Source organism: Tachyglossus aculeatus, chromosome 5 (genome assembly GCF_015852505.1).
Source record: "Tachyglossus aculeatus isolate mTacAcu1 chromosome 5, mTacAcu1.pri, whole genome shotgun sequence".
Classification (NCBI taxonomy): Eukaryota; Metazoa; Chordata; class Mammalia; order Monotremata; family Tachyglossidae; genus Tachyglossus; species Tachyglossus aculeatus.
Genome location: NC_052070.1, coordinates 6376383 through 6390873, shown reverse-complemented (window position 1 = coordinate 6390873; position 14491 = coordinate 6376383). Strand labels below are relative to the sequence as shown.

General features: G+C 46.8%; 1 protein-coding gene across 1 annotated transcript in view; it reads right to left on the bottom strand.

The window, feature by feature from the left end:
* Positions 1–6111: 6111 nt before the first annotated feature.
* Positions 6112–14491, bottom strand: part of CDS2 (CDP-diacylglycerol synthase 2) — an 86453-nt gene continuing 78073 nt past the window's right edge. Inside the window, exons 12-13 of the mRNA XM_038746466.1 lie at positions 12889–12992; positions 6112–6306 (exon numbers count right to left, since the gene is read on the bottom strand). Coding sequence (XP_038602394.1) covers positions 6165–6306; positions 12889–12992 — 246 coding nt within the window. The 3' untranslated portion in view covers positions 6112–6164. The remainder of the gene's footprint in view (positions 6307–12888; positions 12993–14491) is intronic.

The window sequence follows — 14491 nt, the reverse complement described above, 5'->3', positions numbered from 1 at the left end:
CATTCATTCATTCAGTCGTATTTATTGAGCGCTTACTGTGTGCAGAGCACTGGACTAAGCGCTTGGGAAGTCCAAGTTGGCAACATAGTTATTATTATATAGCTGTCATTTCGTTTATTTATACTGATGCCTGTTTGACTTGTCTTCCCCCTTCTAGACTGTGCGCTCGTTGTGGGCAGGGATTGTCTCTCTTTATGGTTATATGGTACTTTTTTCAATTCATTCACTCGTATTTATTGAGCGCTTACTGTGTGCAGAGCACTGTACTAAGCGCTTGGGAAGTCCAAGTTGGCAACATAGTTATTATTATATAGCTGTCATTTCATTTATTTATGCTGATGCCTCTTTTACTTGTTTTGATGTCTGTCTCCCCCCTTCTAGACTGTGAGCTCGTTGTGGGCAGGGATTGTCTCTCTTTATGGTTATATTGTACTTCTTTCAATTCATTCAATCGTATTTATTGAGCACTTACTGTGTGCAGAGCACTGGACTAAGCGCTTGGGAAGTCCAAGTCGGCAACATATAGAGACTGTTCCTACCCCACAGTGGGCTCACAGTCTAGAAGACAAATGGTAGACGACAGACGAGGGAACTGAGGCCCAGAGAAGTGAAGTGACTTGCCCAAAGTCACCCAGCTGACAGTTGGTGGAGCCGGGATTTGAACCCATGACCTCTGACTCTAAAGCCCAGGCTCTTTCCACTGAGCCACGCTGCTTCTCATAAAGCAGGGCCGGGCATCCAACTCCACCCAGGACACAGAGCCTCCATTCATTCTATCGTATTTATTGAGCGCTTACTGTTTGCAGAGCACTGTACTAAGCGCTTGGGAAGTACAAGTTGGCAACATATAGAGACGGTCCCTACCCAACAGTGGGCTCACAGTCTAGACCCCAGCTGGCCCCCAGCCCCACTGGCTCCCCGTGGGAGGACCATCGGCCCTGGAAGTCTTTTAGACTGTGAGCCCACTGTTGGGTAGGGACTGTCTCTATATGTTGCCAATTTGTACTTCCCAAGCGCTTAGTACAGTGCTCTGCACATAGTAAGCGCTCAATAAATACGATTGATTGATTGATTGATTGATAGACCCCAGCTGGCCCCCAGCCCCACTGGCTCCCCGTGGGAGGACCATCGCCCCGAAAGTCTTTTAGACTGTGAGCCCACTGTTGGGTAGGGACCGTCTCTATATGTTGCCAACTTGGACTTCCCAAGCGCTTAGTAAAGTGCTCTGCACACAGTAAGCGCTCAATAAATACGATTGATTGATTGATTGATTGATAGACCCCAGCTGGCCCCCAGCCCCACTGGCTCCCCATGGGAGGACCATCGTCCCTGAAAGTCTTTTAGACTGTGAGCCCGCTGTTGGGTAGGGACCGTCTCTATCTGTTGCCAACTTGTACTTCCCAAGCGCTTAGTACAGCGCTCTGCACACAGTAAGCGCTCAATAAATACGATTGATTGATTGATTGATTGATAGACCCCAGCTGGCCCCCAGCCCCACTGGCTCCCCATGGGAGGACCATCGCCCCTGGAAGTCTTTTAGACTGTGAGCCCACTGTTGGGTAGGGACCGTCTCTATCTGTTGCCAACTTGTACTTCCCAAGCGCTTAGTACAGTGCTCTGCACACAGTAAGCGCTCAATAAATATGATTGATTGACTGACTGATTTATTGATTGATTGATTGATTGAAAGCGCTCGGGGCCTAGGGAAGTTCACACTCGGTCACAAACCCTAGATGACTGTATCAGCCTCCTCGCCGACCTCCGGGCCTCCCGTCTCTCCCCGCTCCGGTGCAGACTTCACTCCGCTGCCCGCATCGTTTTTCGACGAAAATGTTCAGGACGCCATCACCGTGCTCCTCAAAAATCTCCGGTGGTTCCCATCCACCTCCGCATCAAACGAAAACTCGACACCCTTGGCTTCAAATCCGTCCATCTTCTCTCCTTCTCCATCCCAGCACGCATCCTCCGCTCCTCTAATAATAATAATAATGATGATGATGATGGTGTTTGTTAAGCGCTTACTATGTGCCAAGCACCGTTCTAAGCGCTGGGGAGGTTACAAGGTGATCAGGTTGTCCCATGGGGGGGCTCACAGTTTTAAGCCCCATTCTACAGATGAGGGAACTGAGGCACAAATAATTATAATAATGATAGCATTTATTAAGCACATGCTATGTGCAAAGCACTGTTCTAAGCGCTGGGGAGGTTACAAGGCAATCAGGTTGTCCCATGTGGGGGGGCACACAGTTTTAATCCCCATTTTACAGATGAGGGAACTGAGGCACAGAGAATAATAATAATAATAATGGCATTTATTAATGATGATGATGATGATGGCATTTATTAAGCGCTTACTATGTGCAAAGCACTGTTCTAAGCGCTGGGGAGGCTACAGGGTGATAAGGTTGTCCCACGGGGGAACTCACAGTTTTAATTCCCATTCTACAGATGAGGGAACTGAGGCACAAATAATGATAATAATGGCATTTATTAAGTGCGTACTATGTGCAAAGCACTGTTCTAAGCGCTGGGGAGGTCACAAGGTGATCAGGTTGTCCCTCGGGGGGGCTCACAGTTTTAATCCTTATTCTACAGATGAGGGAACTGAGGCACAAATAATAATAACAATAGTGGCATTTATTAAGCACAATACTATGTGCAAAGCAAGGTTCTAAGCTCTGGGGAGGTTACAAGGTGATCAGGTTGTCCCACGGGGGGCTCACAGTCCTAATCCCCATTTTACAGATGAGGTCATTGTGGCACAGAGAAGTGAAGTGACTTGCCCAAAGCCACACAGCTGACAGGTGGTGGAGATTCATTCATTCAATTGTATTTATTGAGCATTCACTGTGTGCAAAGCACTGTACTAAGTGCTTGGGAAGTCCAAGTTGGCAACATAGAGAGACGGTCCCGACCCAACAGCGGGCTCACGGTCTAGAAGGGGGAGACGGACAACAAAACAAAACATATTAACAATGGGATTTGAACCCACGACCTCTGACTCCAAAGCCCGGGCTCTTTCCACTGAGCCACGCTGCTTCCTCTGCCGCCGCTCACCTCCTCCCCGGGCCTCCATCTCTCCCATCCCGCCGCCGACCCCTGACCCGCATTCCCGCCTCTGGCCCGGAATGCCCACCTTCCCCAAATCCATCAACATCATCATCATCAATCGTATTTATTGAGCGCTTACTGTGTGCAGAGCACTGTACTAAGCGCTTGGGAAGTACAGCAGACAATCACACTTTGCCCCCTTCAAAGCCCTACTGAAGGCTCACCTCCTCCAGGAGGCCTTCCCTGACCAAGCCTCCTTTTCCTCAGCTCCCCCTCCAACTCGCTCCCTTTTTTCTTTCCCGGCCCCACCCCGCTTACATCCATCATTCCTTGATCATAACCACCATTATATCCGGCATTCCTGTACTAAGCGCTTAGTACAGCACTCCGCACACAGTAAGCGCTCGATAAATACGATCGAATGGATCATTCCTTGATTTCCCTTCCCGTCTGTCTCCCCCCTCTGGACCGTCAGCTCGTTGAGGACGGGGAACGTGCCCGCTTTACTGCTGCATCCTCCTCTCCCAAGCGTTCAGCCCAGCGCTCTGCACACCGTGAGCGCTCAGTAGATACGGCCGAATGAGACGCCAAGAACCGTGCCTTAACTGGGACCGTTCAAAACGGGGGGTTGAAAGGTTTATTGTTATTAAAATCATAGAAACAGCATTAACACTATTAATGATACCCTCGATAACAGGCGGCCCTTTTCTCGAATACTCGATTCCACCATTTTTAAAAATTCATCTGCCGCCGGACCTCACCCGAAAACTTTCCGGGGGGTCCGGCGGGCCCTGACGCTCCCCACTCCGGGGTCACGTCCGATTCTTCCCTCCTGTTGTGGCTTTTCCCCGTCTTTTTCCGCGAAAAAAAGCGTGTGAGATCCGCACCCCCCCAAGACCCTCAGCGACAGGGTGGTCTCCGAGCACCGAGGTCTCCTGCGTCCGCTCTTCCAAGAAGCCGGGCGCGGCTTCCCGCCTTTTTCCGACACGTGGACTTGTTTTTCCGCCCTCGATGGATGGGTTTGGGAAAAGCGGCTCGAAGCCAACGGGGAGCGGAAGAAGGGTCAGGGGCGTCCGTGTCGACGCGAAAGGGGGGACAGGGACCGTCTGCTTTGGGGGTCCATCTTCAAGCGGACGACCGATGCGACGCCTCATCCCGGAGACGGTCGCTCCGGCCTAAATTTAGGGCTCCGGAGCGGGCTCGCCCTCATTCCCGAGACGGCGAGGAACGTCTCCATTCTTCCTCCGCTCTCCCCGTGGCCTTCCGAGGGCCTTTCTTCCCAACGGGCCGCTCGGAAACGCCGACTCCCCCGGCTCTTCTCGTCTCTCGGAAGTCGCCGCCGGCAGGCCGGTGGGTTCCCGTCCTCCGCTTCCGACGGCCCGACCGCGGAGGACGGAGAGGGTTCATCCGACGGCCCCCCTCCCCACCACCCCATCCACCCCCGTCTCAGCCGGTCGACCGCGGCTCACCCCCCGAAAATGCCCCGGGATTTCACACCCCCGACTACGACGCCCGCCGCGGACTTCGCTCTGGCCCCGAGACGGGCGGAAAAAAAGATCACAGCTTAAAAATAATACAAAAAAAAATAAAATAACGGCGTGGGGGGGAGGAGGAAATTGGTCAAAGTCCCCGTAGAAGACAAAATACACCAGACAACGTCATCAAGCACGCGTGACCTAAGCACTGAATGGTTCTAAACCCGGGCGGGGGCCTCTAAGATTTCGATAAACAGTGATTTCGATCCTTTCCTGACACGGGAGAATGAATAATTTACGCCGGGGTCGGTGGCGGGGAGGGATGGGGAAGGAAAGGTCATCCCGGCCGGAGGAGGGGAGACGGGGAAGGTTCCAGCAGCCCCAAATCCACGGCCTCTGCTCCATCCACGTCCGGGCCCGGCCGGACGCCGGACAACCGGCCGGACGGATTCGGTCGTCTTCCGCACTCCGACGCTACTGCCGGGCTGACTCCTAGCCCACTTTATTACACCCCGCTTTTCCACCTCTGAGGTTGAAAAAACAAAATAAAACACACACGCACACACACAAATACACACCTCCCCACTCCGAAAACAAAAAAAAACAATACTTTTTCTGGATGAAGTAAAGCCGAGGTGACACCAAAATACGAGGCGGCTCTTCTGCTTTTTCTTCTTCTTCTTTCTTTTCTTCTTCTTCTGCTTTCTCTTCTTCCTTTTCTTCTTCTTCCTCTTTTTCTTTTTCCTTTTCTTCTGCTTTTTTTCTGCTTTTTCTTCTTCCTTTTCTTCTGCTTTTTCTATCTTTTCTTCTGCTTTTTCTTCTTCCTTTTCTTCTGCTTTTTCTTCTTCCTTTTCTTCTTCCTTTTCTTCTGCTTTTTTCTTCCTTTTCTTCTTCTTCTGCTTTTTCTTCTTCCTTTTCTTCTGCTTTTTTTCTTCCTTTTCTTCTTCTTCTTTTTCTTCTTCCTTTTCTTCTGCTTTTTTTCTTCCTTTTTCTTCTTCTTTTTCTTCTTCCTTTTCTTCTGCTTTTTTTCTTCCTTTTCTTCTTCTTCTTCTTCTGCTTTTTCTCCTTCCTTTTTTTCTTCCTTGTCTTCTTCTTCCGCTTTTTCTTCTTCCTGTTCTTCTGCTTTTTCTTCTTCCTTTCCTTCAGCTTTTTCTTCTTCCCTTTCTTCTTTTCCTTCTGCTTTTTCTTTCCTCCTTTTCTCCTTCTTTACCTTTCTCTTCCTCTTCTCCCTTTTCTTCTTCTTTTCTCCTCCTTTTTCTTCTTTTTTTTTCTTTCTCTAATTCTTTCCCTTCTTCTCTTCGTTCTTCTTCTCCCCGGGGAGGACTCCCGCGGGACCCGCCGCCGTCCCGACGACGACGGCCGCGCCCCGGTGGGTCCGCGCCTCGCCCTCGGCGGGCCGGGGCGGACGAGCGAGACGGGGGGCGGGGGGGGACTGGGGAGGACGGCGACGGGGGGGGGGTTGCGGGGTCGCCCCTCATCCGGGCGGATTCTCTTCCCGAACGGCTCGGGATCCCCCGGCCCGCCTCGGCCCGCGCGGACACACGGTGGGGGGGGGACGGGGGAGGCTCGGGGAGACGGGGCGGGAGGCGGGGGCGGGCCCGGGCCGGCGGGGGGGTGACGACCGGCCGGCCGGCGGGCTCAGTGGCGGTCCTGGTCCTGGGGCTGGGCGCCCAGCAGGCCCTGGTCCAGCAGGTGAGCCTTGAGGGTGGCGAAGATGTGCAGCTGCTGCTCGGGCCGCAGGGTGAGCACCTGCTGGATGAGCTTGCTGGCGTTGGGGCCCCTGCGGCAGAAGTCAGAGATGGAGAGGGTGACGCGGCCGCCCCCCGGCCCCTTTCCCGCCGCTGGCGCGGTGGCATCGTGCGAGATTCCCGTTCTCGCGACCCGGCTTAGATTCCCGGGCGGCGCACGGAATTTTTTTCTGAGAAGCCGCTCGGCTCAGTGGAAAAGGCCCCGGCTTGGGAGCTGGAGGTCATGGGGTCTAACCCCAGCTCCACCGCTAGTCTGCTGCGTGACTTTGGGCAAGTCACTTCACTTCTCGGGGCCTCAGTTCCCTCATCTGGAAAATGGGGATGAAGACTGAGAGCCCCACGGGGTTCAACCTTGATTACCTTGTATCCCCCCCCAGCGCTCAGAACAGTGCTTGGCGCATAGTAAGCGCTTAACAAATACCAACATTATTATTATTATCATTATTATTATTATTATTATTATTATTTCCCCAAAACCCCCCGAGGACGGTGGCGACGGGCCACCCACGCAATCGTACTGACCCCCCCCGCCCTACCTCCTTTTTTTAATAATGACATTTATTAAGCGCTTACTATGGGCAAAGCAATCAATCGTATTTATTGAGCGCTTACTGTGTGCAGAGCACTGAGCGCTTGGGAAGTCCAAGTTGGCAACATATAGAGACGGTCCCTACTCAACAGTGGGCTCACAGTCTAGAAGGGGGAGACGGACAACAAAATCAAACATATTCACAAAATAAAATGAATAGAATAGATATGTACAAGTAAAATAAATAAATAGAGTAAGCACTCTTCTAAGCGCTGGGGAAATTACAGGGTGATCAGGTTGTCCCACGGGGGGCTCACAGCCTTCATCCCCATTTTACAGATGAGGGAACTGAGGCCCAGAGAAGTGAAGTGACTTGCCCAGAGTCACACAGCTGACAACTGGGGGCTCCTTCCCCTCCCCACAGCACCTACATATCTGTTTGTACGGATTTATTACTCTATTTTACTTGGACATATTTACTATTCCATTTATTTTGCTAACGATCAATCAAACAATCAATCAATCGTATTTATTGAGCGCTTACTGTGTGCAGAGCACTGTAGTAAGCGCTTGGGAAGTACAGGTTGGCAACATATAGAGACGGTCCCTACCCAACAGTGGGCTCACGATGTGCATCTAGCTTTATTTCTGTTGATTCTGATGACTTGACACCCGTCCACATGTTTTGTTTTGTTGTCCGTCTCTCCCGTCTAGACTGTGAGCCCGCTGTTGGGTAGGGACCGTCTCTAGGTGTTGCCAATTTATCCTTCCCAAGCGCTTAGTACAGTGCTCTGCACAAAGTAAGCACTCAATAAATATGATTGAATGAATGAACGAAACCCCCCCCACCCTACCTCCTTCCCCTCCCCACAGCATCTGTATATATAATTGTACAGATTTATTACTCTATTTTACTTGTACCTATTTACTATTTATTTTGTTAATGATGTGCACATAGCTATAATTCTCTAGATGTTGCCAACTTGGACTTCCCAAGCGCTTAGTACAGTGCTCTGCACACAGTAAACGCTCAATAAATATGATTGAATTAATGAATGAAACCCCCCACCCTACCTCCTTCCCCTCCCCACAGCACCTGCATATATAATTGTACAGATTTATTATTCTATTTATTTTACTTGTACATATTTACTATTTATTTTGTTAATGATGTGCATATAGCTATAATTCTATTTATTCTGGCGGTTTTGACACCTATCTACCCATCGTTGGATAGGGACTGTCTCTATATTCATTCATTCAATCGCATTTATTGAGCGCTTACTGTGTGCAGAGCACTGTACTAAGCGCTTGGGAAGTCCAAGTCGGCAACATCTAGAGACGGTCCCTACCCAACAGTGGGCTCACAGTCTAGAAGTGGGAGACAGACAACAAAACTAAACATATTAACAAAATAAAATAAATAGAATAAATATGTACAAGTAAATAGAGTAATAAATATGTACAAACATATATAAATATATACCTCATCTGTAAAATGGGGATGAAGACTGTGAGCCCCATGTGGGACAACCTGATCACCTTGTAACCTCCCCAGCACTTAGAACAGTGTTTTGCACATAGTAAGCGCTTAATAAAAGCCATCATCGTTATTATGATTATTATTATTACGTAGGCAGGTGTCAAAATCGTCAGAACAAATTGAATTAAAGCTATTTTGAGAAAGTTTCAGTAGACTTCTCAAGTAGCTACCTTATCAAAGCTTATTCATTCAATCGTATTTATTGAGCGCTTACTGTGTGCAGAGCACTGGACTAAGCGCTTGCACTGTACTAAGCGCTTATCAAAATTTCTAGGCACTAGAGGGACATTAGTGCAAAATATTAATGTAAGATGAAGGATTTCTCAGACTTTAGACATCTCTAAGTTTATACCAACTTCTGGCATGTCAGTTAGATGTTGCACATCACTCGATCGCATTTATTGAGCGCTTCCTGTGTGCAGAGCACTGTACTAAGCGCTTATCAAAATTTCTAGACACTAGAGGGACATTAGTGCAAAATATTAATGTAAGATGAAGGATTTCTCAGACTTGAGACATCTCTAAGCTTATACCAACTTCTGGCATGTCAGTTAGATGTTGCACATCACTCGATCGTATTTATTGAGCGCTTACTGTGTGCAGAGCACTGTACTAAGCGCTTATCATCAAAATTTCTAGACACTAGAGGGACATTAGTGTAAAATATTAATGTAAGATGAAGGATTTCTCAGACTTGAGACATCTCTAAGCTTATACCAACTTCCGGCATGTGAGTTAGATGTTGCACATCACTTAATCGTATTTATTGAGCGCTTACTGGGTGCAGAGCACTGTACTAAGAGCTTATCAAAATTTCTAGACACTAGAGGGACATTAGTGCAAAATATTAATGTAAGATGAAGGATTTCTCAGACTTGAGACATCTCTAAGCTTATACCAACTTCTGGCATGTCAGTTAGATGTTGCACATCACTTAATCGCATTTATTGAGCGCTTACTGTGTGCAGAGCACTGTACTAAGCGCTTATCATCAAAATTTCTAGACACTAGAGGGACATTAGTGTAAAATATTAATGTAAGATGATGGATTTCTCAGACTTAAGACATCTCTAAGTTTATACCAACTTCTGGCATGTCAGTTAGATGTTGCACATCACTCAATCGTATTTATTGAGCGCTTACTGTGTGCAGAGCACTGTATTAAGCGCTTATCAAAATTTCTAGACACTAGAGGGACATTAGTGCAAAATATCAATGTAAGATGAAGGATTTCTCAGACTTTAGACATCTCTAAGCTTATACCAACTTCTGGCATGTCAGTTAGATGTTGCACATCACTCAATCGTATTTATTGAGCGCTTACTGTGTGCAGAGCACTGTACTAAGTGCTTGCACTGTACTAAGCGCTTATCAAAATTTCTAGACACTGGAGGGACATTAGTGCAAAATATTAATGTAAGATGAAGGATTTCTCAGACTTAAGACATCTCTAAGTTTATACCAACTTCTGGCATGTCAGTTAGATGTTGCACATCACTCAATCGCATTTATTGAGCGCTTACTGTGTGCAGAGCACTGTACTAAGCGCTTATCAAAATTTCTAGACACTAGAGGGACATTAGTGCAAAATATTAATGTAGGATGAAGGATTTCTCAGACTTGAGACATCTCTAAGCTTATACCAACTTCTGGCATGTCAGTTAGATGTTGCACATCACTTAATCGCATTTATTGAGCGCTTACTGGGTGCAGAGCACTGTACTAAGCGCTTATCAAAATTTCTAGACACTAGAGGGACATTAGTGCAAAATATTAATGTAAGATGAAGGATTTCTCAGACTTAAGACATCTCTAAGCTTATACCAACTTCCGGCATGTCAGTTAGATGTTGCACATCACTCAATCATATTTATTGAGCGCTTACTGTGTGCAGAGCACTGTACTAAGCGCTTATCAAAATTTCTAGACACTAGAGGGACATTAGTGTAAAATATTAATGTAAGATGAAGGATTTCTCAGACTTGAGACATCTCTAAGCTTATACCAACTTCCGGCATGTGAGTTAGATGTTGCACATCACTCAATCGTATTTATTGAGCGCTTACTGGGTGCAGAGCACTGTACTAAGCGCTTATCAAAATTTCTAGACACTAGAGGGACATTAGTGCAAAATATTAATGTAGGATGAAGGATTTCTCAGACTTGAGACATCTCTAAGCTTATACCAACTTCTGGCATGTCAGTTAGATGTTGCACATCACTTAATCGCATTTATTGAGCGCTTACTGGGTGCAGAGCACTGTACTAAGCGCTTATCATCAAAATTTCTAGACACTAGAGGGACATTAGTGCAAAATATTAATGTAAGATGAAGGATTTCTCAGACTTAAGACATCTCTAAGCTTATACCAACTTCTGGCATGTCAGTTAGATGTTGCACATCACTTAATCGCATTTATTGAGCGCTTACTGTGTGCAGAGCACTGTACTAAGCGCTTATCATCAAAATTTCTAGACACTAGAGGGACATTAGTGCAAAATATTAATGTAAGATGAAGGATTTCTCAGACTTAAGACATCTCTAAGCTTATACCAACTTCCGGCATGTCAGTTAGATGTTGCACATCACTCAATCGTATTTATTGAGCGCTTACTGTGTGCAGAGCACTGTACTAAGCGCTTATCAAAATTTCTAGACACTAGAGGGACATTAGTGCAAAATATCAATGTAAGATGAAGGATTTCTCAGACTTTAGACATCTCTAAGTTTATACCAACTTCTGGCATGTCAGTTAGATGTTGCACATCACTCAATCGTATTTATTGAGCGCTTACTGTGTGCAGAGCACTGTACTAAGCGCTTATCAAAATTTCTAGACACTAGAGGGACATTAGTGCAAAATATTAATGTAAGATGAAGGATTTCTCAGACTTAAGACATCTCTAACCTTATACCAACTTCTGGCATGTCAGTTAGATGTTGCACATCACTTAATCGCATTTATTGAGCGCTTACTGTGTGCAGAGCACTGTACTAAGCGCTTATCATCAAAATTTCTAGACACTAGAGGGACATTAGTGCAAAATATTAATGTAAGATGAAGGATTTCTCAGACTTAAGACATCTCTAAGCTTATACCAACTTCCGGCATGTCAGTTAGATGTTGCACATCACTCAATCGTATTTATTGAGCGCTTACTGTGTGCAGAGCACTGTACTAAGCGCTTATCAAAATTTCTAGACACTAGAGGGACATTAGTGCAAAATATCAATGTAAGATGAAGGATTTCTCAGACTTAAGACATCTCTCAGCTTATACCAACTTCTGGCATGTCAGTTAGATGTTGCACATCACTCAATCGTATTTATTGAGCGCTTACTGTGTGCAGAGCACTGTACTAAGCGCTTATCAAAATTTCTAGGCACTAGAGGGACATTAGTGCAATATATTAATATAAGATGAAGGATTTCTCAGACTTGAGACATTTCTAAGTTTATATCAACTTCTGGCATGTCAGTTAGATGTTGCACATCACTCGATCGTATTTATTGAGCGCTTCCTGTGTGCAGAGCGCTGGACTAAGCGCTTGGGAAGTCCAAGTCGGCAACACGTGGCTCAGTGGAAAGAGCCCGGGCTTGGGAGTCAGAGGTCATGGGTTCGAATCCCAGCTCTGCCACTTGTCAGCTGTGTGACTCTGGGCAAGTCACTTCGCTTCTCTGTGCCTCAGTTTCCTCATCTGTCGAATAGGGGATTAGGACTGTGAGGCCTTGTAACTTCCTCAGCTCTTAGAACAGCGCTCAAGCGCTTAGTCCAGTGCTCCGCACACAGTAAGCGCTCAATAAATACGACTGAATGAACGAACGTCTAGGGACGGTCCCTACCTGACGACGGGCGACCGGTCTAGAATCATTCATTCGATCACCTTGTAACCTCCCCAGCGCTTAGAACAGTGCTTGGCACATAGTAAGCGCTTAACAAATACCATCATTATTATTATTATTCTTTGGGCCTCGGTTACCTCACCTGTAAAAATGGGGATGAAGACTGTAAGCCCCCCGTGGGACACCTGATCACCTTGTAACCTCCCCAGTGCTTAGAACAGTGCTTTGCACCTAGTAAGCGCTTAACAAATACCATCATTATTATTATTATTTATCGAGCGCTTACTGTGTGCGGAGCACTGTACTAAGCGCTTGGGAAGTCCAAGTTGGCAACATCTAGAGACGGTCCCTACCCAACAGCGGGCTCGCGGTCTAGAAGGGGGAGACGAGTGACTGAGTAGGGGCCCCGGGGGGCCGTGGGCGCGGGGCGGAGCGAAGCAGCGTGGCTCCGTGGAAAGAGCCCGGGCTTTGGAGTCAGAGGTCGTGGGTTCGAATCCCGGCTCCACCAATTGTCAGCTGTGTGACTTTGGGCAAGTCGCTTCACTTCTCTGGGCCTCAGTTCCCTCATCTGGAAAATGGGGATGAAGACCGTGAGCCCCCCCGCCATGGGACAACCTGATCGCCTTGTAACCTCCCCAGCGCTCAGAACAGTGCTTGGCACATAGTAAGCGCTTAATAAACGCCATTATTATTATTACCTGATGAAGCTGGCAATGTACACGTTGACGAAGGTGGCCATGAGGTACTGGCAGTCGAAGCGATCCATGATGCCCCCGTGGCCGGGAATGGTGTTGGCAAAGTCCTGCCGGGACACGGAAGCTCAGCGCTCCGGCCGGCGATCCATCCGGCGGGCCCCGCGGGGCCGGCCCGCATTCCCACCCGCACCCCGCCGGCATTTAGGGTGGCACCCGCTGAAGGGTTAAGACTTTAGCTCTCTTCCCGCTCAGCTCTTGGGAATAATAATAATAATAATAATAATAATAATAATAATAACAATAATAATAATAATAATAATGGTATTTGTTAAGTGCTTACTAAGTGCCAAGCGCCGTTCTAAGCACTGGGGTAATTAATAATAATGACGGCATTTGCTCAGCGCTTACGATGTGCCGAGCGCCGTTCTAAGCGCTGGGTTAATTAAGAATAATAATAATGACGGCATTTGTTAAGCGCTTACTAGGTGCCAAGCACTGTTCTAAGTGCTGGGGTAATTAATAATAACAATGACGGCATTTGTTAAGCATTTACTATGTGCCAAGCGCTGTTCTAAGCACTGGGGTAATTAATAATGATGACGGCATTTGTTAAGCACTTACTATGTGCCAAGCGCCGTTCTAAGCACTGGGTTAATAAAGAATAATAATAATGACGGCATTTGTTAAGCACTTACGATGCGCCGAGCGCCGTTCTAAGTGCTGGGTTAATTAAGAATAATAATAATGATGGCATTTGTTAAGCGCTTACTATGTGCCAAGTACTGTTCTAAACACTGGGGTAATTAATAATAATAATAGGGACGGCACTTGTTAAGCGCTTACTATGTGCCAAGAGCTGTTCTAAGCGCTGGGTTAATTAAGAATAATAATAATGACGGCATTTGTTAAGCGCTTACTATGTGCCAAGCACTGTTCTAAGCGCTGGGGTAATTAATAATAATGATGGCATTTGTTAAGCACTTACTATGTGCCAAGCACCATTCTAAGTGCTGGGTTAATTAAGAATAATAATAATGACGGCATTTGTTAAGCGCTTACTAGGTGCCAAGTGCCGTTCTACGCGCTGGGTTAATTAATAATAATAATAATGACAGCATTTGTTAAGCGCTTACTAGGTGCCAAGCACTGTTCTAAGCACTGGGGTAATTAATAATAATAATAATAATAAGGACGGCACTTGTTAAGCGTTTACTATGTGCCAAGCGCCGTTCTAAGAGCTGGATTAATTAATAATAATAATAATGACGGCATTTGTTAAGTGCTTACTAGGTGCCAAGCGCTGTTCTAAGCGCTGGGGCAATTAATAATATTAATAAGGATGGCATTTGTTAAGCACTTACTATGTGCCAAGCGCTGTTCTAAGCGCTGGGGTAATTAATAACAATAATAATGACGGCATTTGTTAAGTGCCGTCCCACGTGGGATGACCTGATGACCTTGTATCTGCCCCTGCGTTTAGAACAGTGCTTGGCACATAGTAAGTGCTGAACAGATACTATCATCATTATTATAATCATTATTATAATGATCCGCCTCCATCGCCCATCGCCCGGTTCATTGATGCCTCGGTGGGCTTCCCCGCCCC